General features: G+C 40.0%; 1 protein-coding gene across 1 annotated transcript in view; it reads left to right on the top strand.

Annotated features, from left to right (window-relative positions):
* Nucleotides 1-25,527, top strand: part of Shq1 (SHQ1, H/ACA ribonucleoprotein assembly factor) — a 103,362-nt gene that overhangs the window by 40,007 nt on the left and 37,828 nt on the right. The window contains exons 9-10 of the mRNA XM_021639494.2: nt 1,162-1,285; nt 22,268-22,388. Of these exons, the coding sequence (XP_021495169.1) occupies nt 1,162-1,285; nt 22,268-22,388 (245 nt within the window). The remainder of the gene's footprint in view (nt 1-1,161; nt 1,286-22,267; nt 22,389-25,527) is intronic.

Raw genomic sequence — 25,527 nt, 5'->3', positions numbered from 1 at the left:
TTATACTTTTTTAAAAATAAACTTGGTGGGATAGTCAAGCCAAGTAAGCATCTTAAAAATTGTGGAGGGAAATACTGCATGGAGGAACACTAAGGACTCTGGTATGTTTGGGAACATGTAGGTGGAGCTGCAGGTATGTTAATAAATTGGGGTTCAGAGTTCAAAAATCGAAAACAAAGCTAGATGATAATGAACCATCAGAGTCATGCGGAGTATCTTATATCTTTTATTCATCTTGTTCCTCAGTAAGTTACTCAATAAGGTGAGTGTTGCTGAATTCAGTTGAAGAAACTTGGGTCAGACAACGTAACTAAAATATCCTTCATCCTATCATTTAATGGTTAGAACTGTCAACCTCTTTTTTTAAAAAAAAAATTAAATTTTATTTGTCATAATTATTTTGCAGGATACTTATAGTATACATGTGAAGGTCAGAACACAGTTTTGTGGAATCAGTTCTTGCCTTTCACCTTTATGTAGGTTCCCGTGATTAAACTCAGGTTTACATCATTAGGTCCAGCACATTTACCCATGGAGCCATTCCACTGGTCCTGCCAACTATCTTTAGTGTAGTGACAATTGATTTTTTATCTAAGCCTTTTTATGCAGTTCTCATAAAATTTGTTAAAGAATAGTATCTTTGAAGCTTTTGAGTTCAGAATAAATTGTTCAACACCAAAATTGTACCGTCAGTTCAGATAAAGCATACTTTGAATTGTAAAGTGGAGATTGCTTCATGCATTACTTCCTTCTGTGAGGAGGTAAGATTCAGACCAGCACTGAGACAGGCACAATGGGAGACTCATACTCTTCCAAGATTAAGATGGGCCAGCAGCCTTGTCAGCCACCGCAGCTGGGAGCTGCTTATAAAGTCAGGAAGCCTGTTCCCATTCTCCCTCTGCCATAAAATCCAAACCTGAGCCTTTGGTCCGAATGCCTGTCTTCATTAAGACTCTAAAATGTTCCTTCTTTGTATGTGGTTCTTAACCCACATTTATGGTTTGTTGATGTGACATGAAGAATTAAAAGTCTGTGATAAAGTAAGGTGTACAAGAAGAATCTTGCTTGTGTCAGTGAGCCTGGTTTACAGGGTTTAATTGGGGTTGTTTCATTGTGTGCTTTTGTTGTGTGGAAATTTCTTACTGAGATGACTCTTTATAGACTTGGACAGATGTTCATGAAATCCTGGTGTCTTTTGGAAGGAGAGTCTTGTGCTATCCACTTTATCGTCATTTCAAGCTGGTGATGAAAGCCTACAGAGATACTATAAAGATACTGCAACTAGGTAAGATAGGCTTGCAAATCTGTGCATGAGAAATTGTACATTTTTAGTATGTGAAGATGTAATCATGATTTTTTGCTCAGCTCCACCCCCCACTTCCCAGGATATAACAGTAATGGTTCCTCTGCAAAGATGCTCAGTCATACTTACCTTTCTGAGAAAGGGAGAGTAAAGGGGTATACCGACATCCCAGATTCCTGTAACTTTCTAGGCACTAGGGTCAGACTGTGGGCCCAGTAATGAGGATAGAAAATCCTGTCCTCTAATGAGGTTTACAGCTTTGTCAGAGAGACGTGATAAATAAACCAGCAGTTCCAATACAGAGCCACGGGTACTCAGCCCGAGGGGTGTACTGACTGTTTAGGAGGGAACTTGTCAGTTAGACTTGGGAAAACAGGAAGGACTTTCATCACTACTCTGAAGATTCTTGACTCCTGCTAAGTTTAGCATGAAAGGCCAAGTACTTTCTGGCTATAAGAATATGGAAAATTCCAGGCTTCAAAACAAATTCCAAAGTACTCATAAAAACATCATTTAAACAATTAGAATAGAACAGTAGGCTTCAGCATAAGAGAAGCTTATTGTCTATATTCATAAGAAGGAAAGCTCATCCACACACATGCACACACACACAAAGGGAAATTCATCCCTCATGTCCAGGTGACTTGATTGGATTGTTAGGGAAAATCACATTTCTAATGTTTTGTCCCAAGGGGCATCTGGCTTTTTGTCTTCAGTGTGACTTGTATTCTTCTTGCTTTGGGTAGGCATGCTTGAAGTAGATTGTAATTGTGAAAATGAATCATAGTTAACTGAAAGATGCCTTTTCATTCACCTGATAGGTTTAGACTAGCAGTATTTTACTTTGAAGAATTGTTTAGGATAAATGAGTGAATATCATTGAGAAATCTATCTCCTTTAACTATGGGAAACAAACTGCCTTTTTTTTTTTTTTTTTCCTTCCTTGCTTTCCATCCGTGTTACTTCTTGAAGGTCTAAAATTACCTTGAAAAATCAATCTACTCTAAATGAATGATTCCGAGCTGGAGCTGCATATCACAATTACCTGCTTTTTGAAGTATTGCAGGATTTTGTGAGTGTTGTTCATAGATTTAAGCTTGGGACTCTGTGGATTCCAGGGGGAAGCCAGCAAAACTGTAGCAAGCTCTTCCATGCATGTTTCCACATATATCCATTCTGGCTTTCATTCATATGAACTATTACTTGTTACTTTTTATTTTGGGGATTAATCTGGTGCTCTGTATTTTTATTTGAAAAGTAATCAGTTCTGTGATTGCATAACCCAAAATAAATTTGGTTGCCTTGATGTACAATCTGATCAATTATTCAAACAGTTTTAGTAGGTTAGAGCTGAAATTGAGACTTAACTTTTCATCGTTATCACTTACAAGAAATAGTCTTATCAGCTGTATTTTGTTAACAGCAGGAAACTTGAAATAACACCCTAGAGCCTCTGTTGAAAATGAATGTGAGATGGCCAAGCCACGGCGCTGGATTCTGTAAATGGCATAGGGTGTGCTCAGTGTGGGAGCACAGTGCTGGACTGTCCTGAACTTGAGCCATTGGATGTGAGGGTGACAAGCTGTGAATGAAGGTTGTGACCTGTGTCTGCATAGGTGGATGGCACAGGAATGCCATTATTATCAAAAAGGAATCTCATTTGTTTGGACATTCCATAAGTTAAGTGGAAATGGTACCAGCTTGGCATTTGGTGTTTCCCAAGAATGAATTTGTATCTACTTAAAATTCAGAACACAGCCCCAGCAGTCACATTTCTGTTGTAAAGGTCAGATAGTGCTTTCATAGTAGAAAGTAATGAATGACTCTTTCCACCAAAGAAATCCTGATCTGAAATGGATGACTTTCTGTTAAGGTCTTCTAGGGTCTGATTGCCAAAGTCTCTCTCTGCTTTGGCAAGATTCCAGGGTCCAGGGTAGAATCAGGAACAGGATGCAGAGTTCCCTTGTTCACTTTATCTCTTGGGTCACTGAGCTGATGGCTCAGGCAACTGATCAACAACTGATCACAAAAGATGTTTGAAAGAGAAAGAAATAGGGAAGGGAGCCCAGGATTCCTTCTGTAGGTCGAGGGACTGGCTACACTGCTACTAAGAAGAAAAACTTTAACTGGTTATCGCTTTTTTGCTGTAGCCAGGACTATAAAAGGGCTTTTGGCCAAAATTCCAAGGTGTTGTAAAAAGGGGCCCTCTGATATGAAATTAGCTCCTGTGCAGGGGCAGGCTGCGGAGGCCTCCACAGGCTAAAAGTTAACTTTTTTCTGCTTGTCCTAGGCTGATAGTTAGATCCTGAATCACTGTTAACTTGTTTGTAAATTGGTAAGAAAAAGAAAAGGGGAAAAGTAAGCAAAGACCATTCTCGCACACATGCTCAAGAAAAAGGCAGATGATGCTGAAAACTTTAACTTCAAAGAGTTCTCACAAGCTTACATATGACAATGATGTTGATTTTGCTAGCACCTCCTCTGCAGAAACTGCAGCAAGTTTAGCTTGCTGATTCCATAATATCAGCACATACTCACACATACACAAACAATCAGACATATAGACCCATACAAATTCATGCATACATTCAATGGACGGTATAAAAAGGGGCTCCTTACATTCATACAGACAATTGATTTACAGTCATGTAACATATGAACAAAAACCAGACAGATGTACATATTTTCATGTAAACACATATCTGTATACATATTTACAGCTCATGGATGAAGCAAATTCTAGCCAGCTTTCATTCAATGAACTTCCACCACTGGGCTTCTGCCAATGGTATGTGTGTGTTGCCACAGTTTACTGTATAGCCTTTATACCTCTGGGAGGAAGCTCCCAGAAAAGGAATTACCTCATAGTCAAAAAGGCAATCACAAAACAGATGAATTCTAAAATACAACAGGTTACATGTTTTAAAACTAAACATTTTTTATCTGTGTATCCATTACATAAGTTCACAGTGAGCTCAGAGTGACAAAGCATGATGAGGCCTAAAGGTTAACAGGGTCTAAAAGTTACAAGAATATATGTCTTTTCAATCAGGACTGACTTGGCTACACATTTTTCAGCTATCTCATTCTAAGAAACAAAGTTAACTTAAAATGACAGTATATAATGTCATAAGGTGACAAGGTATAAGGAATTACAACAGAATAGTTTGTATATAATGACATCAAGGTTTGTGCTTAATTAGACATTGCTTAGGAGTTCCATTATAGTCTGGGTTCATGGGAAGTTCAAACCAACTTGCCTGTATTTATAGTGTATACCAGGATTTGTGAGTGAAGGCTACAAATCTGTCTCAAGCCTGTCTCCTTGTGAGACATCTGGAGGCCCACAAAGGTATTTATACAGCCATAAACTTTCTAAAGATGTTTAAGAAGTTCTAAAACAATTTAACTTTAAAATTGCTTGAATCAAATCAGGAATTCATAATCAGGAATTAATTCATCTGAACAGCAGTACATCTTCAATAAAGTTCCATAGGAAGTTTGTTTAATCAGAGTGTGTAAATACCCAGAAAGTGACGATTCACACCATATCAGATTATAGAGAGATAAGGCAGTGCACAAAAAATGAGTGTCAGAGACTGGAAGCAGTTCTGGGGTGTATCATGGTACCGACCTTGCAAAATACTGGATCCCTTCCAGAAAGCCCACCTGCCAAATGAGCTCCTTTAACAGAATGGCTCCTGGCAAGTTTCCAGAACCATGGGAATGCTTCAGAAACTACAGAGAGTACTTCATGATCACTATTTGACTAAGATGGGAGTGTTCAAAGAGCCATGAATTTGCATTATCTGATTTCACAGCAGCCTTTATAAGGATGCTTTTCTGGGCCTTGAGCATCTTTAAGTTTCTTGCTTCCTTCCCTCCTTTCATCTTGTAGAAGGCTGTGCTTATTTATCTCTTTTTGTTATATATTAAATCCAAACTTCCTTGGGGTGGGAAGCCTGGCCTCACCCTGGTAAGTACTGTTTCAGTGTTTAAGAAAGGACCTTGCCCATAGGGTTGTTCTCCCCTCTTCAGTCCTTTTTGGGGGAGAAAACTCCCCACTTGTATTCTCTTTTACTGACTCCTGAGCAACTGTTACTGCTTCTTGCTGCTCTTTAGATTTTTTTTTTTTTCTTTAAAGAGTGACTAGAACTCTTCCTGGAGCCATCCTTTAGCTGTTTTCAGTCAGATGGTAATGAGAGAAGTTGAAAGAACACAGTTTCCAGTGCAGCTTAGTTTTATTCTACTGGAAGCTATAAGACGAATCATCCAACACTTGATTATACATTGATAATACATTATATCTATAGCTTATAAACATTATAAGGTTTTTCTCACTCTACCTCTGCTAGAAGGCTGAGCATGACTGGGTCGGAGGACAGCAACCCAGTTTCACTATTGAGCTTATTCTGTATCCCCACTGCCTTGGGTAGAAGCACAAAAGCTTCCCATAATATACCCTATAGGTTTTTCTGATACTTTATAGTCTATACATGATTTCTTCCTAGTCCTAGCTGCAAGAGGTGTCTAATTTCAAGAGTACTTAAAATTTTTACTCTGCACTTGTAAAGAGGAAGCCTTGGCTTGTCTGGCTTGTGCCTGCCCCATGTTATGGAGCCAACAGTGAGTGCGATGGCTGTTGTAGGAAGGAGCCGCTTCATTAGTTTAATGGGCAGATCACATCTCTAATGACTAAGTTACCTGACTTTGCTGTCATAGGAAGTACCAGTTGCTTCCAGAAGAGCCCTTGCTGCTCAACAAACACAAGTTGATCTTTCCTGCTTTCTGATAGATTCAGATACCAGTTACAGTTCTCAGAAATAAGATGTTGAACTCTCTGAGGCCGTCTCTGAAGTAGGCTTTGGTCCATTTTATTCTCTGTTAGCTTCAGTGGAAATGGTAATCACACCTTAGCCATCATGCATTCATGTAGTCATTGTTACATTCTAATGTTGCACTCTAGGCTCTTTTCTTTTGATGCATTCTTACTTCAGTTGGCTTCTAGTGCCATCCAGAAACGCAGGAAACACTGCCCCCATGTTTATAGAGGAAAGGTAGTCTTTAAAAAGTTAAGTGAACAGTCAGTGTAGATAGCACAGCTCTAACTTGACTGTAGGTCTGTCCAGCTCAAACTCTGGGCCCTTGTGCCTAATGAAATTGTTATAAATGGGATATGGCATTGGTTTCAGAATAACCTGCATTGATTATGAGAAACCCAGTGTTGTTGCAGTAAGAGGCTATGGATTGGGGTGCTACTGAAACACATTGGCAGTGAGCTGGTAATTGCTGATTGGGCAGTGAATGTGTGGGGTTCATGATGTGGCCCTCCTTTGTGTGTTAAATCTGGATTTTTAAATACTATACTATGTTTTCTATTTAAATTCCATCACCATTTTGTTTGGGCAATTGTATGAAAGGAGTTTTTTGGCTGTTGGCACATATAAAGTTAGGGTTTAGAGGAGCTGGGGTGTAACTCAGTAGTGGGGGGGGCTAGTATTTGTATAGTGCACTAGTGCACCCAGAAAAGAGGTAAGGGAAATTTATTCTCTTTTTTTTTTCTTTCTTTCTTTTTTTTTTTTTTGGTTTTGGTTTTGGTTTTCAATTCAGGGTTTCTCTGTGTATCCTTGGCTGTCCTGGACTTACTTTGAAGAGCAGACTGGCCTCTGCCTTCCTGAGTGCTGGGATTAAAGTCCTGTGCCACCACACATGGCTTGTTCTGTCTGTTTTTTTAAGGCCAATAGAAACCTATCCTGTAAACACATGAATGTCAGGCAGTATGCAGCCCAAGAAACCTTCTCCATAGGCTAACGGCCAGATATGCTTGAGATGAGTTGTAGCCCTTATATATATACCAGTTACTAACTGACTCAATAATAACAGGCTTTTCAGAAATTGCTGCTTTACAATCCTCTTTTGTACAATAATGTGATCTTTGGAGAAAAAACAGTTGCCAGGGCACCGTGCATAGGCCTTAGGGCTGACATTATTTTCCTTTTTAAGAAAAGTAGATGATTACATATTGAGGCATATGAACTCTGAATTGTGATGAAACTTTACAAGTGAATTTCTTAATATTTAAGTTCTATTTATTCCAGAGTATATGTGCGTGTGTCTGTGATGTGTGTGTTTATTTGTGTGTCATGCATGCAGATGCATGTTTTCATGTGTTGGACACATGCATGTGCCTATATGTGTATATATGGAGGCCTGAAGTTGATTTAGGTTGTCTTTTTGGACACAATTTTATTAAGTCAGTTGAACCCAAGGCTCTCACTTGAACCCATGGCTCACTGACTCTGGCTAGTCTAGGTAGCCAGCTTTCTCTAGGATACTTTATCTTTGCCTTCAGGTTGTTGGGATTGCAGGTGGCCTCCAGGACCCCTGGCTTTTTTACATGAAGATCAAAGCTCCAGTCCCCACATGTGTGCAAAGAGTGCTTTATCCATTGAGCCATGTCCCCAGCTCTAGAAAATGCTTTCAAAAGTTCAGTGTATACAGTACACCCCCAAATTAGAATAATACTACATGAATTAATTTAGATTGATGAATATTAACATGTCTCCATAGACCTTTTAATTTTTGTTGTTTAAATAAATTCTGAGCAACTATTCTGCAGTCAGTTCAGCAAGTGTTTGTTGAGTGCCTGCTATGTCAGGTTCCTGAAAATGCAGTAGTTTGGTTAGGGGATTACAACATTACATATTCCAAAGGATGTTTAGAAATTTTATTTTCCATTGCTGAGGATTGAACCTAGAGCTAGGAAATTATGCTGTGCTGCTCCCAAGGGTTATTTTTTGTTTTTGTTTTTTCTTTTTCTGTTTTTGTTTGGTTTGGGTTTTTTTTTTTTTTTTTTTTGTTTGTTTGTTTGTTTTGTTTGTTTTTTTTGTTTATTTTTTTGAATTGTATGTATAATGAGAAGCTCAGAAGATAAATGTAGGGAGTGAAATGTAAAACCAGGGAAACTGACTTAAGTCACTTAAGGCATGTTACCTCCTGCAAAGGGGAGTCCCTGCCCTACTGAGTGTATCGAAGTCCCTGACTTTCATGTCTCAGCTCCCACCACTATCAAGTATCTGTTAATTGGTTGACGAGTTTATTTATTAATTGATTTATTCAACAGACATTTTAAATGAGTACCTACTCAAAGCTCTTCTGTGCAAAGGACCCAGTAAAAATTAAAAGCAATAGAAATAGGAATTAGAAGCTTTGCAGACATTGCTGGCCCCTGTAGTCAGCACCACAAGTGTTCTTTGACATAGTGATTGATGATGGTGAGTCCATGGGCTGTATCTCTTTCACTTGTTTGTACAAAAAGTTCCAGAGACAGCAGAAAAGTTTCATACTCTCAGCTTTAGGGGAAAGGGGGTGTTGTTAGAAGGGTTTCTCCTTTTACAGAGTTGTTCCAGGAGTCATGTGCTGGGGTGGTAACTTTACACTTCGTAATGGCACTGGTGGCAAGTTCACCTGTGGGAAGAAATTTTAAGGTGAGAATTTCATGGTCCTGTTGATATATTCATGGCAAATGTCGGTCCAAGCACAAATGCTTCCCAGGTTTCTATGTGCACTGAGTGGATAGGTGGCTATCATGTGGTCTTCACAAAGGTAAAAGAAAGGGTGAGCATCAGGGAAGCAGGGGAGAGATTGCTATTGCCAACTGAGGGCAGTTATAATGCTTTTGATGTGTGTACATATATTAACCAACAGACCAACGCATCCCACTCATCTGCATATCCTAGAATCTTAGTGCTCTCCCTGTGGTTCATTGGTGTCCTCCTTATGTTTGTTTATTTGTTTGTTTGGGTTTTTGTTGTTGTTTGTTTTGTTTGTTTTTGTCAGTTTGCCTTGTTTAAAGAGTTTTCTGGGAAGGGTAAACTCAGTTGAGAAAACATCTCTGTCAAATTTCCTATAGGCAAATCTGTAGGGTGTTGTCTTGATTGACGATTGATGTAGAAGAATGTAGCCCACTATGGGGGCCTGTCTTTCCTGCACAGGTGGTCCTGAGGTGCATAAGAGTAGTGGCAGCATTGGCCTTTAATCCCAGCACTTGAGAGTCAGGCAGGCCAGTCTCTGAGTTCTAGGACAACCTGGTCTACAGAGTGAGTTTCAGGACAGCTAGGGATACACAGAGAAGCCTTATCTCAAAAACAAACAAGCAAGAAGAATGTAAATTAAGTGAGCCAAGGAAAGCAAGCCAGTAAGCAGCTTTTCTTCTTGGTCTTTGCTTCAGTTCCTGCCTCCAGGCTCTGGCCTTGAGTTTCTACCCTGATTTCCCAGCATGGTAGATTATAAGCTGTAAAAGTTAGAAGTGAACCCTTTACCCCCCCAAATTGCTTTTGGTCATGGTGATTTATACAATAGAAACCATAACTAAGACATTTGGGTTATATATTTTCCTTATTCCTCTTTGGGACTAGCTGGATTGCAGAGTTAAATTTATGATTATGAATAAAACTAAAGTAAGAGGGAACACAGGCCTTACTGTTTATGCCACTAAGTACTGAAGTAAGTACTCAGTACTAGCAGGTACACAGCACTTAAGCAGGTACCTTCTTAAAAGAAACATTGAGTTCAACAAAGGGAGAAGGGATGATTCACTTGAAGCCAGACAAGTCCTCATGGGGGCTATAAGGTTATGGTATACTGACTTTCCATCATCTAGTTTTAGATACAGTTCACTTAAGCACTAATTAAAGTTGTATAGGAGCAAGGTTTGGAGTAGAAACCAAGAATGTTGGAAAGTGTAGGGACTGTGATTGAGCCAGCCTGAACTACTCTCTAATTTCTGTCCGCTCAAGCATAGAAACTTGAATTCTTATTTGTTTTTTAGAGTGCCAGTTTATGTTCCTATCTGTTCAGTGATTCTATTTTCCCATGCACATTAGCCTCAGCATTTGTAGGCTTCCACATAATCCAATCTAAAAGGATGTTAATGTACAAATGACCTTCAAAAGTAAGAAAACCATGTTTCACAGAATCTCAGCCTCTCCGGTATTTCTAGTACTCACTAAGCATTGTTAGCTGTTAAAAATGTATAGATTATTCTCATGGTAATTTGTTATTACAATTTTAAGAAAGTTTTTCTTCACTTAAAATACTATTCAGGGGACGGCATTTCCTACATGGTTTATGTGTTATAAATTGCCTTTTAGTAACTCTGAATGATTAATAGATTAAGGTTAATCCTGGTACCAACAAATTACTTAAAAAGTTTTTAAATGATCTGTTCCTTGAAGCTTGAGTTACGTAGTGGTGCTTCCTGGTGCTGATGGCTCAAAATGAGCTGACCCCTTCAATACTTTGAGAGAATTCTCTATGTTATAGTTCAGGTACTACTTAGTTAAGCTAGATTTGGCTAATTTCTGCAGTTTTTTAGCTGAGCAATACTGAAAATGGGTGAAGTTAGTTATATTTTTGAATGTATGATTTAAAATTTTTCAGTATTATTTCTCTTTAAGTATCTGGTCAGTTTTAAGCCTTTTTTGAAAATGGGGGTAGCTTTTATTTCGTGTTCTGTAAGAAGATAAAGGTGGGAAATTTAAAATGAAGTTGGGGTGGAGATAGAGGAAAGCTTTATTTGATTTGAGGTCGTGTTGCACATTAATATTGAAACCTAGATGAATTCAGTTGAGTCATTTTTATATGCCCCCTTAGAGAACATGCAAGAATTCTATTTATGTAACTTTCTTTAAATAAAAGGCTGATCTTTGAATACTAGGAAGTGACAGGCATGCATGTGTTCACAGACTGAATCAAGTCTGCTTTCTGTGCAGGGTGTTACAACAGAGTTAATGAAGAATATAAAGTTATACATTACTTATTTTTAGTCCATGAAGAGTTTATTGTGTGATAGGAATGAAGAAACAAACGACATAAAATATACATATTTTAAGATAAAGGAGCCTGGTGATAGATGACAAATGGCTCAGTTGGTAAGGTGTTTGTCCTACAGGTTCAAAGGCTGAGTTTGAGTCTCTAGTACCCACATAAATGCCAGGTGTGTGTGGCAGCCTGGTTTTAATCCCAGCTCTTGACAAGTGGGGATAGGATACCCAGAGCAAGCTAGCTAGCTAGCCTAGCTGACTTGGCATGCTCTGGGGTTCAAATAAAAGACCTTGTCTCAGTGTATGAGGTGGAGAGCAGTCAAGGAAGATACCTCTGTCCTCTGTATGTACGCACACGTGGAACATATATGCATACATGTATACCATGTACACATATGAACCAAAAAAGTATGTTTATATTAGATTAAAAAGTATGTATAAGGTAAAAATGAGAAGGTTTTTAAAGAAATTACCTTAACTGTTCCCAATAGACCTAATGTATCCTGTTTGGATCTTGAGTTAAGTAAAAATGCTTTCATATTTTAACTTAAAAAAATTTTAATCAACTGCATGGTACTGGCATAGAAACAGAATGGTGGATCAATGGAACCGAACAGAAGACCCACAAATAAACCCACACACTTATGGACACCTGATCTTTGACAAAGATGCCAAAACCATACAATGGAAAAAAGATAGCATCTTCAACAAATGGTGTTGGTCTAACTGGATGTTTACATGTAGAAAAATGCAAATAGATCCATACTTATCACCCTGCACAAAACTAAAGTCCAAGTGGATCAAAGACCTCAACATAAAACCAGACACATTAAATCTGTTAGAAGAAAAAGTGGGGAATACCCTAGAACTCATTAGTACAGGAGACAACTTCCTAAATAGAACACCAACAGCACAGGCTTTAAGAGCAACAGTCAATAAATGGGACCTCATGAAACTGAAAAGCTTCTGTAAAGCAAAGGACACCGTCGTCAAAACAAAACGACTGCCTACAGATTGGGAAAGAATCTTCACCAACCCTTTTTCTGACAGAGGGCTAATATCTAGTATATATATATAAAGAACTAAAAAAGCTGAAACGCAGCAAACCAAGTAATCCAATTAAAAAATGGGGAACAGAGCTAAACAGAGAACTCTCTGTAGAGGAATATCGAATGGTAGAGAAACACTTAAAGAAATGCTCAACGTCATTAGCCATTAGGGAAATGCAAATCAAAACGACCCTGAGATTTCACCTTACATCAGAATGGCCAAGATGAAAAACTCAAGTGACAACACATGCTGGAGAGGTTGTGGAGAAAGGGGAACCCTCCTCCACTGCTGGTGGGAATGTAAACTTGTACAACTACTCTGGAAATCAATCTGGCGCTTTCTCAGACAACTAGGAATAGCGCTTCCTCAAGATCCAGCCATACCACTGCTAGGCATATATCCAAAAGAGGCTCAAGTACACAATAAGGAGATTTGCTCAACCATGTTTGTAGCAGCTTTATCTGTAATAGCCAGAAGCTGGAAACAGCCCAGATCCCCCTCAACTGAAGAATGGATGCAGAAATTGTGGTACATCTACACAATGGAGTATTACTCAGCAATGAAAAATAAGGAAATCATGAAATTTGCAGGTAAATGGTGGGACCTGGAAAGGATCATCCTGAGTGAGCTGTCCCAGAAGCAGAAAGACACACACGGTATATACTCACTCATATAGACATATAACATAGGATAAACCTAGTAAAATCTGTACATCTAAAGAAACTAATCAAGAGAGAGGACCCTGACTAAAACACTCAATCCCCATCCTGAAAGGCAAAGAGGATGGACATCAGAAGAAGAAGAAAACAGGAAACAACCTAGGAACCGGCCACAGAGGACCTCTGAAAGGCTCTGCCATGCAGACTATCAAAGCAGATGAGACTTACGGCCAACTGTTGGGCAGAGTGCATGGAATCTTATGTAAGATGTAGGAAATAGTAGGCGCTGAAGAGGACGGGAACCCCACAAGGAGAGCAACAGAACCAGAAAACTTGAATACAGGGAACTTCCCAGAGACTCATACTCCAAACAAGGACTATTCATGAAGATAACTTAGAACCCTGCACAGAAGTAGCACATGGCACTTCAGTGCCCAAGTGGGTTACATAGTAATGGGAAGAGGGACTGCCTCTGACATAATCTGATTGGCCTGCTCTTTGATCACCTTCCCCAGAGGGGGGAGCAGCCTTACCAGGCCACAGAAGATGACAATGCAGCCACTCCTGATGAGATCTGATAGACTAAGATCAGAAGGAAGGAGAGGAGAACCTCCCTTATCACTGGACTTGGGGAGGGGTATGTGTGAAGAAGTGGAAGGGAGGGTGGGACTGGGAGGGGAGAAGGGAGGGGCTTATGGGGGGATACAAAGTGAATAAAGTGTAATTAATAAAAAAAATTTTTTAATCTCATTTATTTATATAGGAGGGCTATTGAGAAAGGGTCTTATGTCATGTAACCCAGGCTGATCTTAAGCTCTTCATGTGGATGTCACTGGTCTTAGACTGTTTATTGTTCTGCTTCTAGCTTTCTTAGTACCCGGATTTTAGTCATATGACACTATGGCTGGCTCTCTTTTTACACTTTTAAATGCTAAAATGTGAAGGAAAAAAAAAAAAGAAAGAAAAGAAAAGTAGTACTTTGATTCAAGCATGGTGGTACATACCCTTAATCTTGGCACGTAGGAGACCATGCAGGAAGACTGGCCATGTGAAGACTGTTGCAAAAGAAAGACAAAATAGTGTGACATGAAAATTATATTCACTTCATATTTTAGTGCCTGTAAATAAAATTTTATCAGAATACCGTCATGTCTAGTCACTTACGTATTTTCTGTGGCTGCTTTTATAATTTAACAGCATGGTTGAATAGTTGCAGCGGAGATTATACAGCCTACAAAGCTAATATATCAAGTTTCTAGCTCTTCACAAAATAGATTTACCACCCTTGCCTCAAGTTTATCATGAAGGGTTGGACACCGTCCTCTCCTGTGAGCTGAGGTCTTGGGCTGCCTCCCATCCCCAACAGCAACATGCTGAAGTAGATCACTTTCCTTGCTCTCCCTCCCTGTAGAACAAGATGGACCTGACCTATTTGATTCACAGTAGTGTAAGAGCCCCCATGCTAACAAAAGCAAACTGAAATGCCCAGTTGCACAAGCAGTGAACAAATAAGGCAGGGTGTATGAGAACAGTGATGGGGCCTAGGTGAATTGGGCAGACACATGGCCCATTTGTTGCCTGCTGTGCCTGCTGTCACTGTGTTGTATGTAAACTTGCTGCTCTGCAGGACTCTAAAAGAAGCAGAAAGTAATAATATCAACTGTTGACATTTAAGGAAATCACTTTGGCACAATATTTTTAAGTCAAAAGATGCATAGGTGATAGAGCTCAGTTGGTTTTGTTTTAGGGGCTACTTGAAGTAGCTTTTTTCTCCTGTACACTCTATTTCTTCTCTCTGGCTTCATCTAGTTGCTTTCCCAATTTGAAACTAAAACAGTTCCTAAAGAGGTGTCAGAACTTTACTTATTAAGCAGTATCTGATGGAAAGGTGAAGCCTAATAATATAATTCAAACAGCCAAGTTTTAGCTGAACATGGAAATGTGTGGCATATTCTTAGAATGAAATTGTTGAATCAAAATTGTGTTAAAATATATTTGAAGTTTTTAGTATATCGTTTTACATGTGGGTTTAGATAGCAGTTATTTCAAGAAGCTGTGTGTCTTCAGCTTCTTAACTTGTCCATATTTTACTTTCTATGTAAGTGGGTTTAACAAAAAAAGAGTTCTACCTGGGATTTGAATGTCTCACTCTTAACTGTCTGAGTTAATGAGAATCAGTTATACAACCAACAAGTAATTTTGATGGCGTCTGATGATGTGTACCTAGAGATTGAAACACATTGACGGACTCTGATTAAGAGTTGCAAGACTGAAAAGGCTAAAGGCAGCCTTAGTTTTGTAATAGTGCAGAGAGGAAAGAACAGCTGAGTTCCAGAGAGTAGAAGAGAAGAAGCTGAAAACAAGTTGTATGTTGTTGGATGGCTTTTCCCAGGGAGACAACAGACCAAAGAAACAGTTTTAGTTGTGTCGCAATGAACTTAGTGGAGGTGCTTAGAGGATCCCTGGGGAGGGGCTACTTACAGGAGTATGGGTGAATAAAGACAGTGCACTCATCAAGAACCAACCCAGCATAAGCTGTTGGAGCTCCCTGCATAACTTTCCAGCAGCTAGGCTGGTCCTAGGGTCCCTTCTCTCTATCAGTTATTTATAACCCTAGGGAAAGGCCTTGTGGGCCTCCATCTTCCTTCCAAGTTGCAATGAAAACTTTAGAGGAATTAGCTATACATCTTCCACTTTTTCCTCCAGCTTTTACTTTTTTTTCTTCTTCTTGCTTTATGTTCTCTGGAGGAGGTAACATAGATGGTCTACTTATTTTCTTTTTAGTTTTTCTTTTTTTTTAATAGGTGAGAACTGGGTCACTATGCGATAGTAACAGTCACTTATTCTTGGCAGAGTCACCAGTTATAAGGCTCTACATATTACCACCCACTGCAAAAGTTCTGTCAACTGAGGACCAAATAGTCAAATGGCTTATGGGAGCCATATTTATTCAAACCACCACTCTTAGTTTCTCTCTCTCCATGGTACTCAGACTGGTCCCACTTGCCCTCTTTGTTCACAGCCTCACAAAGCCAGGCTATCAGTCAGGTCTTCATTCTTCAATTAAAAGTTTTCCCCAATTTAATCAGTTCAAATGCAGGCTCCTGTACTGAGAACCATTGTTTAGGTCCTCATCTGCATGCTCAATCATGGATTTTCCCTTCCTTTGTATTAAAGGTGGGCCTTGAAAAGTATCTTCTACATTTCTACCTTGATCTATCCTACCTTACTGACTCTTCCCAAGAGTTCTAAGTTTTTGGAACCAAGAGAGGGCTTTTCAGCACAGATCTAAAGTATGCTCTTTCCATTACATCTTTCCAGCTGTGAGAAATGGCAAGCCAGCACCTCCATCTCACCTTTTCCTTTTTTTACTTTTCTGCCAAATCAAAGGCTCATTCAGTGGGTAGCATCTCCATGCCTTTTTCTTGTAGGAATTCCTCCCAAGTTCTTTTATCATCTGTTTTGGGACATTACCATTTCCCAGGATAGATCCCATCCGTAAAGGAAGCGTGCTGCTGACCTCAAGTGGAAGAGGACCACCTGGATCTCATCCCCAGGCATGCTTCTTTTTGATGGCTTGACCCTGGTTGCACGTCCTGTCATCTGTCTTCTGTAGCGTGTAGGCACCAAAAAGCAAGGAGGCACATCATCCCGTAGCAATGGAGATTGCTGACAGAGAAGCACCCCGCCTCCACACAAATCAGCCTCAGTTGCATATCTCCGTACCTGTTGCAGGGAATCAGCAGCCCCTGCTCCCACACTCATCTTCAGTTCTGTTGGTCCTGTTTGCCTGTCAGTTGCAATTTTAGGATTCTTCCTAGGAAGACATGAACAACTTCTCTTCACCCTAGATAGAGCACTGATGACAGACCAAAGGAATAGTTTCCTCCATTTCTAGCTTAGTAAACCAGTGAGTTTATGGGAGTTATTTACAGGAGTACAGGTGAGGCTTTACTGACAGGAATACCATCCCTCAAAAGGCAGCTCCACCTCCAAGAAGCTTGTAATGACTCACAAAGCTGCATCCTACAGCTTCCCAAACAGCTTGCAGGCAGCTTGACTGGTCCTTAAGTCCTCTCTCCCTAGCAATTGCTTATTGCCTTTTACAACCTTAGAAGACTTGTAAATGTTGTAACTCAGGAGCTTTCTGAGTCCTACAGGCCTTCTCCTTCCCTCCTAGAGGGGATGTTCCATGATTGTCATGACCAGATGTTTGCTGTTGTTTGTTGGTTTTTGTTGTTTTGAGACAAGATTTCCTTCTGTATCCTAGATTGGCTCACTGTTACACAGGCTCAACTTAAACTGGTGGTAAGGCTCCTGTAGTAGACTTACAGCTGTGAGGACCATGCCTGTAGGCTTGCATTAAGTCTACACTACCAGAGGTGTTGCCACTAGAAACATGTTAACCAAGTAGTCTGCAGGGACGTAAATGTTAGCTTCTGTCTGCTCCACAGTGTAGCCTTTATTGAACAGGGACATAGAATTTTCTAGGCATTGCCCCTGTCCAGAGAATGAAAGATGAAAACTCATCCTCTGCTGTCTAGAAGTTGACCACTCAAGGCGATGAATTCAGATGTTATATTTAGTGGCTAAGAGTCAGTTGTACTTATTTTCAAATCCTAGCTGAGCCCAGGTCAAATCATTTATTTTTAAATTATATTTATTTATGTATATGAGCACTCTATTTGCATGTATGCCTACATGGTAGAAGAGGGCATCAGATCCCATTGTAGATGGTTGTGAGCCACTATATGGTTGCTGGGAATTGAACTTAGGACCTCTGGAAGAGCAGCCAGTGCTCTTAACCACTGTGCCATATCTCTAGCCCCTAAATCATTCATTTCCTACTTGTGAAACAAAAAAGGAAGTGTGTAACTTTCAGGGTTAGTGATGCGATATGGGTGCTGGCTCTAATTTGCATAATAGAGAGTTTGCCAGGCATTATGAGGGTACCCGAAAGGGGCCTGGGGGAGAGATAAGACTCTGTTCCCAGAAAAAGGAATGCCTGAATTGATACGTGGATGGTAAATTAGATGCCGATTATCAGGCAGTAACACTTATAAAGTGTACTCTTGCCTCCTGTTAATTCTGTTTGTGAATGTATAGACAGAGTGTATAACTGTATTAGTAAAGGATAGTTTTGAGGTTTTTGTTTTGTTTGTTTGTTTCAGTATTTTTTTTTAGATTTATTTATTTTATATATATGAGTGTTCTGTCTGCATTTACACCTGCCAGAAGAGGGAATCAGTTCACATTATAGATGGTTGTGAGCCACCATGTGGTTGCTGGGAATTGAACTCATGACCTTTGGAAGAGCAAACAGTGCTCTTAAAACACTGAGCCATCTCTCCAGCCCCTGTTTTGGTATTTTTGAGGCAAGGTTTCTCTGTGTAACAGAGCCTCTGCTGGGATACCTTTTGTTTTGTTTTTTAACAAATACCTTATGTAGAATTTAAGGATGTGAAAGACTTACCCAGACTACAAAGCATTTTGTTAGGGATTTGACTTCATTCTGCATCTTAAACAGGCTTGATAATAAAGCAAATCACCCTATTTGGTTCTCTTAGTTATGATTGACTTGACACAGTGTTCCTGTCGTCTCCGTTTTTAGTCTCAAATGAGCTATGAAAATTAATGTTAAAAAGTTGCTAAGATATCCCGTTTGATAATATTGCCTTATCAAAAACACTAAGAAATTTACCTAGGTATCTGCTAACTTATGATTAAAGATGATAAGTTATTGACTTTTATTCTGATAATTTATAAATAACAACAAAGCACCCTTTCCATCAAGACTTTTAAGTCTTTTTTCCTTTTTTTGGCTTCTTGTCTTATGTAACTTAAAACATTAAAAAGGTGGCTTAGTTGGAAAGGCCCTTGCTGAGCCAAGTATGAGGTCCTGTGTTTAAATGTTCAGCACACATGTAAAAAGCAGGGGTTTAGCTGCCAGGTTCAGTGACAGAGCCTGTCTCAAGAGAATAACAGAAAGTGTCAGAGCAGTGTCCTGGCCCTCCACTCCTGGCCAGCCTTAGCTACTCATTGAACTCTAGTCCAGAGAGAGATACTGTTTCAAAGACCAAGGAAGATGGCTTCCAGAGAACAGTAACTGAGGTTGACCTCTCCCTGCATGTGCAGAGATGAGAACTAGGTATTCAGAGAGCTACTGCTGTAAAGACATTGAGATTTTCTTGGGTATAGGTAGCAGCTTACATCATTTTTCCTATTCTGGCATTTAGCCAGCAAAAGCTTCTCCCACTCTGATCTTTCTAGAGTTGGGGACAATTTCTTAAGTGCCTTCAGCAACAAACTGGTCTGTCAGTGAGAGATTATTATCCAACCTGGCCTGCAAATAGGAAAGAAAGCCAGAGAATATGTTAAATCATGTTTACTGGCCACATGCTAATTATTTTTTTTAAGTTGTCATTCTGTTTCTGTTTGCCATCATTAGACAATCATTCCTGTGAAGGAAAACATTCATGGCTCTTGCCATTTACAATCCCAGGACACTAGTTTCGAGTGCCTTCATGGGTGAGTAGGAGATCCTAGATTCAGGGAGAACATTGTTTCGTGGATAGGGGTAGCTTATCTAGCTAGTCAGACCTAGAGAATTTCTGAAGTTGGGGCAATTTGGCATCCTGGGGACAGCTGCTAGCTCCTTCCTGCAGCGCAAATAGTTACCGTGGTTACTGTGCAAAGTACCTTTGTTTTTTTATACTCCAGAACGGGTACTGAACTGCTTGAAAAATGGTCACTTTCCTGCAGTGCCTTTGAGGCAAAATAATTGTCTTAGCTTTAGGCCTGAACAGCTTTTTTATGTTCATAGGATGAACAAGACCACAACTGGGCAAAGCCCCACAGGAGGCAGGGACTGGAGTCCCTGTAAGCTTCTGGTCACTGCTCATGTGACAGGCTAGAAGAGGTCTCATCTTTTCATTTGTGGATAGCTGCTAAATAAGTAGCCTAGGACAGGACAGAAGGACATTTGGTACAAAAGAGAAATTGAAACAACAACGACAACAAAAACTATCCACCTGCATGCAAATGCCCTAGCTGTGATGCTCTGCTCACCATGGGGAAGCTGGCTGCTAGCTTGAGAGACCAAACATGGCATCAGAAGACAATAGAGGGTTGGAGGGAGGGTGATTTCACTGTGCTTCTTTTATATTATCTGGTTATCTTCTACCATGCTATGACATAGAATTCCGTGAAAATAGTTTTGGTAAGGCTTGTGGAAACACAGCTTTTTGAAGAGAGCTTACAATACCCTTTTCTGCCTTACATGTGAAAGGCATGCTTATTTAAAAACCTCATCTGAATATCACTTCTTAGTTGCTCAAAATACATATGAATCAAAATTTTTAACATTATTCTGTCAGCATTTAAGGGCTCTGTAATAGCATGTGTCTAGGCTTTTGCTAAACAGATTACATGTTCTGGGGGACAGTTTGAAAAACAGGTGTAAAGAATGAATAACTGTGCTCCATGTAGACCAGTCCTAAGCACATAATGGGCTCACCCTACTGATTCAGTGAATGGGCCAGTACTCTCCCTCCCACCCCAAGTCCTGCATTTTCTGTTTATTTGGTTATACTAGGAAGTACAAGACCTTGAGAGGGCGTGTTCTGGGGCTGTCACACTGTAGAAAAATAGAGTTAAGTTACAAGTGAATAGTTTTTCTGACAAAGACCTGTGATTACTATTTGAAGCTCTTTATAGTCACTCATAGTCTGTTAGTCAGCCAGGGTGCTGGTTAGGGCTTAAAAAAAAAATAAACAATTTGACACATGCTGGAGTAATCTGGGAAATGGGAAGGGCAGTTGAGGAATTGTCTCTTTTAGATTGGCCTATAGGTAAGTCTGTGGGAATATTTTCTTGATTGATGATGAATGAGAAGTCATGGTCCACTGTGGGTGCTGCCATCACTGGGCAGTTAGTCCTGGGTTATATAAGAAATATAAGAATGCAGACTGGCAAGCCAGTAAATCAGCAGATGCCAGTAAATCCTTAAATGCCTGTTTCAGTACCTGCCTCCAGGTTCCTGCCTAGAGCCCCTGCCTTGGCTTACTTTGATGATGGTCTATATTGTAAAAGTGTAAGCCAAAGAGATCCTCCCCACTCCCTGCCCCTCATGGTCTTTATCACAGCAATAAAAAACAAGCTAGTACAATCAGTATCAAAAATCTTAACACCTTCCTGCTGCATCCTTTTCGCCAATAAGAGAAATTGAGAAGGAGTCAGTTGTGCCTAGTATGATACTTTGTCCTTTTGGCAGTTGGAACTGTTCCAACAGTTCTTCCAGATTCAGTTCACCTTTGGTTTTTTTGAGGTGACACTTTTCTTGAAACTCTGCCTTCCATATTACCTATTGTTAATTTACAGTAGGCAGGTAGTGGAGCTGTTCATCCCAATCACCTGACACAATTAACCTGGCCACTTGCATACACTCGAAGTCCTGCCCTTGACTTAATTAGATGAACTTACACCTTGTAGTTCTCATCTTGCCAAGTGTTATACATTTCTCTCACTTAGTAGGCATGCGATGGAGCTTTCATTCCTGTTCTTTCTGTCTGCATATGAGGAAGCTGCATAGTGAACACTTTTTGAAAAGGCCTGACCTGTGTTTTCAGGGACTTAGCTCTTGAATAATAAAATGTGATATGACTAAATGACCTAAGAGTGGCACAATGGTTGGTCTGTGGCATCATTGAGGTTGGAACTTAGGTCCTAGTCCCTCTACTCTATTGCCCAGTATCTTACATCCTGGAGCCTGGGGTTCTCCTGTGAATTGAGCAAGGGAAGTTATAGGAGGATCACCTGGCCTTTTGTTGTTGTTGTTTTTCCTATTTACTTTGCAGAGTTTAGTAAAGAGATGTGAGACTTGCTAGACTTTGACAACAGGCTATATCAAGTGAAAAAAGAGAAAAGGAATCTGTGGAGCAAAGGCCTGGAGAGAACTCTATAAAGAGTCTTGTACAGGGAGGAAGGTAGACAACACACCATCAATTGGAGAGTCTAGAACCAGAGATGGGAAAGAATTCTTGACTCTATACATGAAATTATGGGTGTGTGAAAGGATGTGGACTCTTGTCAGCAATGGAGAGAGGGTAGGAATAAGATGCATTTTCAAGGGAAAAGAATGGAGATTTGGCTGGGGCAGAGGAGTAGGGGGTTGCAAGGAAAGAAGCTGAGTGATCATTGTGCAGGTCCCAGCTGCTCAGCAGGGAGCAGTGGATCATAAGTGGAAAGACAGCCTGGATAACTTAGGAAGACTGTTTCAAAAGTAAAAAGTAAGAGGCTAGAGAGATGGTTTATTAATTAAAAATGTTCTTAAGAAACCATTAAAACTCTGAGCTGTTTTAAATGTATTACCTCTCAAGATCTTAATTTCTTAGCTAAGAAATCAAACTGAATGTTTTCAAATTTTTCTTTAGGTAAGAGTGCAGTTTTAAAGTGTCTCCTGGATGTTCACAAAATCTTTCGGGAAAATGACCCAGCATACATTTTGAATGATCTCTACATCTCAGACTACTGTGTATGGATTCAGAAGGCCAAGTAAGTTTTATGTCCCTAAGTAATTTCTACATGCTTGTGTTTGTGAATACCACTCACCTGGTAGGAAGAAAATGAAATGCCTGGAGAGTAAGTCTTATTGTGAGAGAAACCCCTAGCTATTAAACCCTTCAGAGATGGCTAGATTCTAAGCAGGGGCCATCATTATTTGATACTCATCTGATCCTCATAGAAAGACTCTCTGGGGTCGGGGGGAAGAAGGAGAGGGAATGGGGAACACATACACATGGGGAGAGGGAGAGAGGGGAAGGCAAGTTTCATTAAGACAGGCAGCTTGATGAATTGCTTGGGGAGATAGGTGTGGGTGATAAATTTTGATTAGAAGAAATTGATATATATATATAAAGTATGATTTTGTGTGTATGTTGCTATAGCAGAATATCTGACAGAAACAACTAAAGGGAGAAGTGATTCATTGTGTCACAGTTGAGAGCAGTGGTTCTCAACTTGTGAGTCACAACCTCTTTGCTTTCATAGGGCTTGCCAAAGACCATCGGAAAACACAGATATTTACATTACGGTACATAACAGTAGCAAAATTACAGTTACGAAGTAGCAATGAAAATTTTACTGTTGGGATCACTTGTACTAAAGGGTCACAACATTAGGAAGGTTCAGAGCCACTGGTTTAGAAGGTAAGTGGCAGGGAAGGCATGGTGGCTGGAGCCAGTGTGGTGTGAACCTGCAGTGTGCCCTCTTCGTGTCTTATCACATGAGAAAGTGGGGCCAGGCTGTACTCCTCAAAGGACTGCTCTTAGTGGCGTGTGTCTAAAAGCTCATTTGCAAAGGCTCCACAGTTCCCAGGTAGTCTCTTAATCATGACAAGGGCTCACAGATGAGGCTGTGGAGCCTTCTGGATCTAAACCAGAGTTGCTAAACTCCTAAGTGTCTGATAGGAAACCTCAAGAGCTAGACTTGCACCTATGGTGGGGCTGTGTGCGCATGCATGCGCACTGATATTTATATGTGTAAAAGTCACAAGATTTAAATCTAATGCAAACAAGAGCTATGCCTTTATTGACTGACCTCTGACTTACTAAGTTCATGTTTCAAAGTAGAAGAAGATGCAAACTTTACAGTCTTGCAGCATAGGTAGAGAAGTCTGAACACTCACAAGTAGGCTTCAGCACTTTCTGAGTGAAATTTCCTTGATTTGTAAAAGCGTTTCCCGTTGCCTCAATCAAGGAAGCGTAGTTGGTTGACTGTTAACTTAAAAAGGCAGTGCATTTGTATGTCAGGAAAGACTTGAGTAGATCTGCTTCTCAGCAGGCTCAGCTAGTGATCCACTTCAGTAGCAAGGGGTCGTTTGTTGGGACTTACAGAGCTCTTGATTGGAACAACTCCTTGGTGCTTTAGGATGATGTGGCGCAGTGTCAGTGCCGATCTAGAAGGGAAAGAAGCACGAGGCTTCTGTTACTGCTGTGATTGCCTTTTAATACCTCTCTGAATGAGCCATGACACGGAGTTTATTTCTCATTTTTGTTCACAAGGAAGCAATTACATTGGAGTGCAGTGTGAAGGCCTCCTGACTACCTGTTGTCTGCAGGGTGCTAGGGATTGCTAGATAACACCTGACTTTACAGCATGTGGAATCTGCATCTGTGTTGGAAATCTCCATTTTGCCAGGTGGAAAACTGAATCCGTAACCCCTAAGATCATAATGGCAGGTCATCCCTTTATTGGGTCCTTCTGTTAATTGAGCTTATCAGATACCCTGCTGCCACTTCCTGTTGTTACTTTTGTTTTTGTAGTCAAATTAAATTGAAACTATCAGAGTAGGAAAGAAGAGTGGGCTTGAAAAGATTCAACTGTTTTGAAAACTATTTTGCTTCAACTTCACCAATTTGAGCATAACTTTTCTTTCTCTAAATAGCCTATGTTATCTTCCTATGATAAACTTATTGACAGCCTGGCTATTTTTTTTTCTCCTCCTATGAAATAACACACTTCTTTATGCATCTGATTTTCCATTAAACTTTCTAATTTCATTCTTGGTTTTGTAAGTACAGCTTAGATGGGCTTTCTGGTGTTTTACCTATGAACCTTTTCACTTCTAAATTAACTATATGGCAGCCTCTTAACTATTGTCTTCATCTTTTGCTGTCTTATTTTATATAGTTAAACTACCACAGTTTAATGCTTCACAATAGTTTATATTTTCTTTAGTCTATGCTTGATATTTTTATTGTAATAATAGAAGGTGTATAACATTTTATTGGAAGTACTAGACAAGTATGAAATTCTGCCCCGCTCAAAAACAGCATTCCATTTTTCCAGTCAGACATTTACTTTGGCAAAAATTTATTGAAATGTTGTCATTCTTATATTGAATCAATGAAGCTGTGGCAACAATTTTAAGATTTGCCTCATGAGAGTGCTTTGCTTTTCTGTGCTATCAGCTTCTTGTAGAACATGGAGCCTTGGATTCTTATGAGTTACAAGTCTGCAAATTAATTTATCTGGGGAAAACAAAAAAAGCATCTCTTGTTTCCTTCAGTGTATATGGCACTGGAATTTCCAGTATGGTGCCTACTTCAACAAGCATTCCATGAGTGGCGGTGTGAGGATTGCTGAGGTTTTTCTTGCAGTGATGATGATTACCGACAGCTCTGTCACAGTTTCCTGCCCTGTGGGTTGAGCTACTTCCCCAGATATGTTACGTGCCACAACTAGTTGTCTTCCCTCATGGGCTGTAGAAGGGAACTCAAAGAAAAAGTGCTGCTCCCTTTGGGAACTTTTCCTGGATGAAAGGGACTTAATGAACCATTTGTTTTGTTGGTAAATGCTTGCATACACTGGGTTGAGAGATCACTACACACATCTTAAGCCTTCCCCTGGCTGTCCTATACCTCAGTCTAAACCAGCCTGGCCTGTAACTCAGAGATCCACCTGCCTCTGCTTCCTAAGTCTCTCTATTCATTCTTTTTTTTTTTTAAGATTTATTTATTTATTATGTATACAATGTTGTGTTTTGCATGTACACCTGCACACCAGAAGGGGGCAACAGATTTCATTATAGATGGTCGTGAGCCACCATGTGGTTGCTGGGAAGTGAACTCAGGAACTCTGGAAGTGCTCTTGACCTCTGAGCCATCTCTCCAGCCCTCTCTATTCATTCTTA

This window comes from Meriones unguiculatus, chromosome 5 (genome assembly GCF_030254825.1).
Source record: "Meriones unguiculatus strain TT.TT164.6M chromosome 5, Bangor_MerUng_6.1, whole genome shotgun sequence".
NCBI classification, from domain to species: Eukaryota; Metazoa; Chordata; class Mammalia; order Rodentia; family Muridae; genus Meriones; species Meriones unguiculatus.
This window is presented reverse-complemented; position numbering and strand designations above follow the sequence as displayed.